At 30.8% G+C, this 2,585-nt stretch overlaps 1 protein-coding gene across 1 annotated transcript in view; it reads right to left on the bottom strand.

Moving 5' to 3' along the window:
• The window catches only part of EEA1 (early endosome antigen 1), a 133,498-nt gene that overhangs the window by 21,398 nt on the left and 109,515 nt on the right, over nucleotides 1-2,585 (bottom strand). The window contains exons 17-18 of the mRNA XM_012663994.1: nucleotides 757-951; nucleotides 340-346 (exon numbers count right to left, since the gene is read on the bottom strand). Coding sequence (XP_012519448.1) covers nucleotides 340-346; nucleotides 757-951 — 202 coding nt within the window. The remainder of the gene's footprint in view (nucleotides 1-339; nucleotides 347-756; nucleotides 952-2,585) is intronic.

The following is a 2,585-nucleotide window of genomic DNA, read 5'->3' as shown; positions in this document are numbered from 1 at the left end:
AATATGCACTGCGATAATTACACGCTGACTTTTGGTTATATATACCACAAACAAAAGGATAGACAAATTTGTCTACTCTTGTAAAGTAGCATAGTAATAGTTACAAAAACACTAGTCAACATTAAATGTATATTTTGTGGTTGTTTTCATTTATATTCTTTTAACTCTAGTAGTATGACATTCAACTCTAAATGGCATGACATATTTATTGTATATACCAGGGATTCTACCGTTGTCTTCTCCATGGACCAATTATTAATAATACACACAGACCAACAGTGGAGGGAAAACTCATTTTGTTCAAATATTTTATATTAAGTACAATCCATTTTTACTAACTTTTGGTCTGGACAAAAATTAAAACATATTTAATAACAAAAAACAGATGCTCAATAATAAATTAGAACAGGTTTAGAAACGGAAATCATTATGATATAACTTAAAACAATAAACAATTATAACTATATGAAATTTGACTCTACTGAATATTTTTAATGTATTCCACTTCGTGATTTTTATTCTTGATTATTTTTCCTTAATAAGGATGATTTATTATCTGAAAAAAGGGTTATAATAAATGGAAATCCATACTTAGATATTTAATCATATAATCAAATGTTCTCATATATTTAACTTAGAAAAATTATTAGCTTATACTAACTTTGCTACATTGTAACTCATCTGTGTTAATCATATTACTATCTTAATTGCCAGGTTTTTCTTCCCATAAAAAGTAAACAAATATCATATCACTACCTTCTGTGAAATAGCAATTTTAACTTCTCCTTGGAGTGCTTCAATTTGCTTTTTCTTCTGTTCAGTCAATTGCTTGAGCTCATTTATGTTTCCCTGAAGTTGTTGCTCTTCCTTTTCCTTTTGTTTTAAAGTACTCTGGGCCTGCGTCATTTGTTCTTGCATTGAATTGAGTTTCAACTTCAACTGATGAGAAGTCTAAAAAAAAATAAAATCTGGTTAATATTCATTTATTTATTCTAAAGACATGTATTGAGTACTACATGTCAAGTACTACTTTAGGAAGGAATTACTTAGGCTGTTTGCCACAAATAATTAGTAGTTAACAAAAGACAAAAATCCCTGCCCTTATATTGCTTTCATAACTGACATCATTCGCTATTAGATACTGGATTAATTTTCATTATTTGTTTAATCCCATCTTCCTTTTCAACTTATAACTGTATATTTAGATAGAGTTTCTAAATGAACTAGATTAGTATTCCCTTATATCACAGAAAACAGGAATGTCAACATCAATGTCTACACTGGATATCTAGTGTCTTTCAAGAATATTCCCAAATGTCTCTGAGCCTATTGGCCACAGTTAATCAGAAAGAATAGCTCTATACTAACTATGATAAAACTAAATCACTTTTGGCAAACACATTTAGTATCTCTCTGATGACACTAAAGTACATTGCACAATAGTTACCTCATTTAGAGATCTGGGGCTTATTTTGCTACTATCTTGTTTTTGTTATACAATCCACTAGGATACTTCTGTTCAAAATTAGACATCATACAGAAGTCATGATGATGTTTCTCTGTGGCCAAAATGAACCATTACTATCTCTTGCCTCTCTAGCCAAAGTCATGTTTTCATGTTTTATGCATATCCTATTAAGAACCTAGCATTACATTTGATCATATTTAAAGTTACTTTTGAAAAAGTTTCAGTACTATACACAGATGTCTCAGCTTATCTACAATACATAGCAAAACATTTTTATGTAAAACAGAGTCAAGGTCAATAAGGATGATTATGTTATGAAAACAAATAATAAAATAACAACTAGCATATGAGCATTTACTTTGGTATAGTCAGTATTCTGAGTACTTTAAATATACTAACCCATTTATTTCTCACAGTAACTCTATGACATAGATTCTACTATTGGTCCCATTTTATTGCTGAGGAAACCGAAGCACAGAGATTAAGTAACCTGTCTAAAACATGGCAAAATGGCAAAGCTAATAAATGGCATACCCAGGATATAAATTTGAACAATCTCAATGCAGAGCTTGGGCACTAAGCCAACACAATTTTGCCACTTACATGGCTGGCATCTACAGCACAAGAGTCTTCTTTCAATCAACAACCAGAATACAGTCACATGAAACACTTGTCAGGACTATGCTTTGCTGCTTTATCAAATCACATTTTCTGCCTTGATAAAGCTTCAGGCCTGGACTCTAGCTGCTAACAGGTACATCTCCAGAGAGTAACAACCATATATTACACTCATTTACTTACTCATTTGCTTGTATGTTTTTGCTAGAGAGCAATAGAAACATTAACCACAAAAAAACCTCTCGGTTGTTATACAACCATTGTCAAATATATCATTAATATAAACGTCCTTGAAATAAAGAGCCCTAAAAAGGGCTTTCTATGGAAAGCCTATTAAGACTTTTTTCAACTCTAAAAATGTTCTTTAACCTAGATAATCTAATTATAACTCTATAGGCAGCTGGCTAGGTTTTCCACCTTTATTCATTATATTCCTTTATTTAACCCTTTTATTATAAACTAGCTTAAATCTATTTAATAATAGGTAGAACACAAATAA

The sequence above is a fragment of the Propithecus coquereli genome, unplaced genomic scaffold, assembly GCF_000956105.1.
Source record: "Propithecus coquereli isolate 6110/MARCELLA unplaced genomic scaffold, Pcoq_1.0 Scaffold85, whole genome shotgun sequence".
In the NCBI taxonomy this organism is placed as follows: Eukaryota; Metazoa; Chordata; class Mammalia; order Primates; family Indriidae; genus Propithecus; species Propithecus coquereli.
The sequence above is the reverse complement of the archived record's forward strand: the minus strand, read 5'-3'. Positions and strand labels throughout refer to the sequence as shown.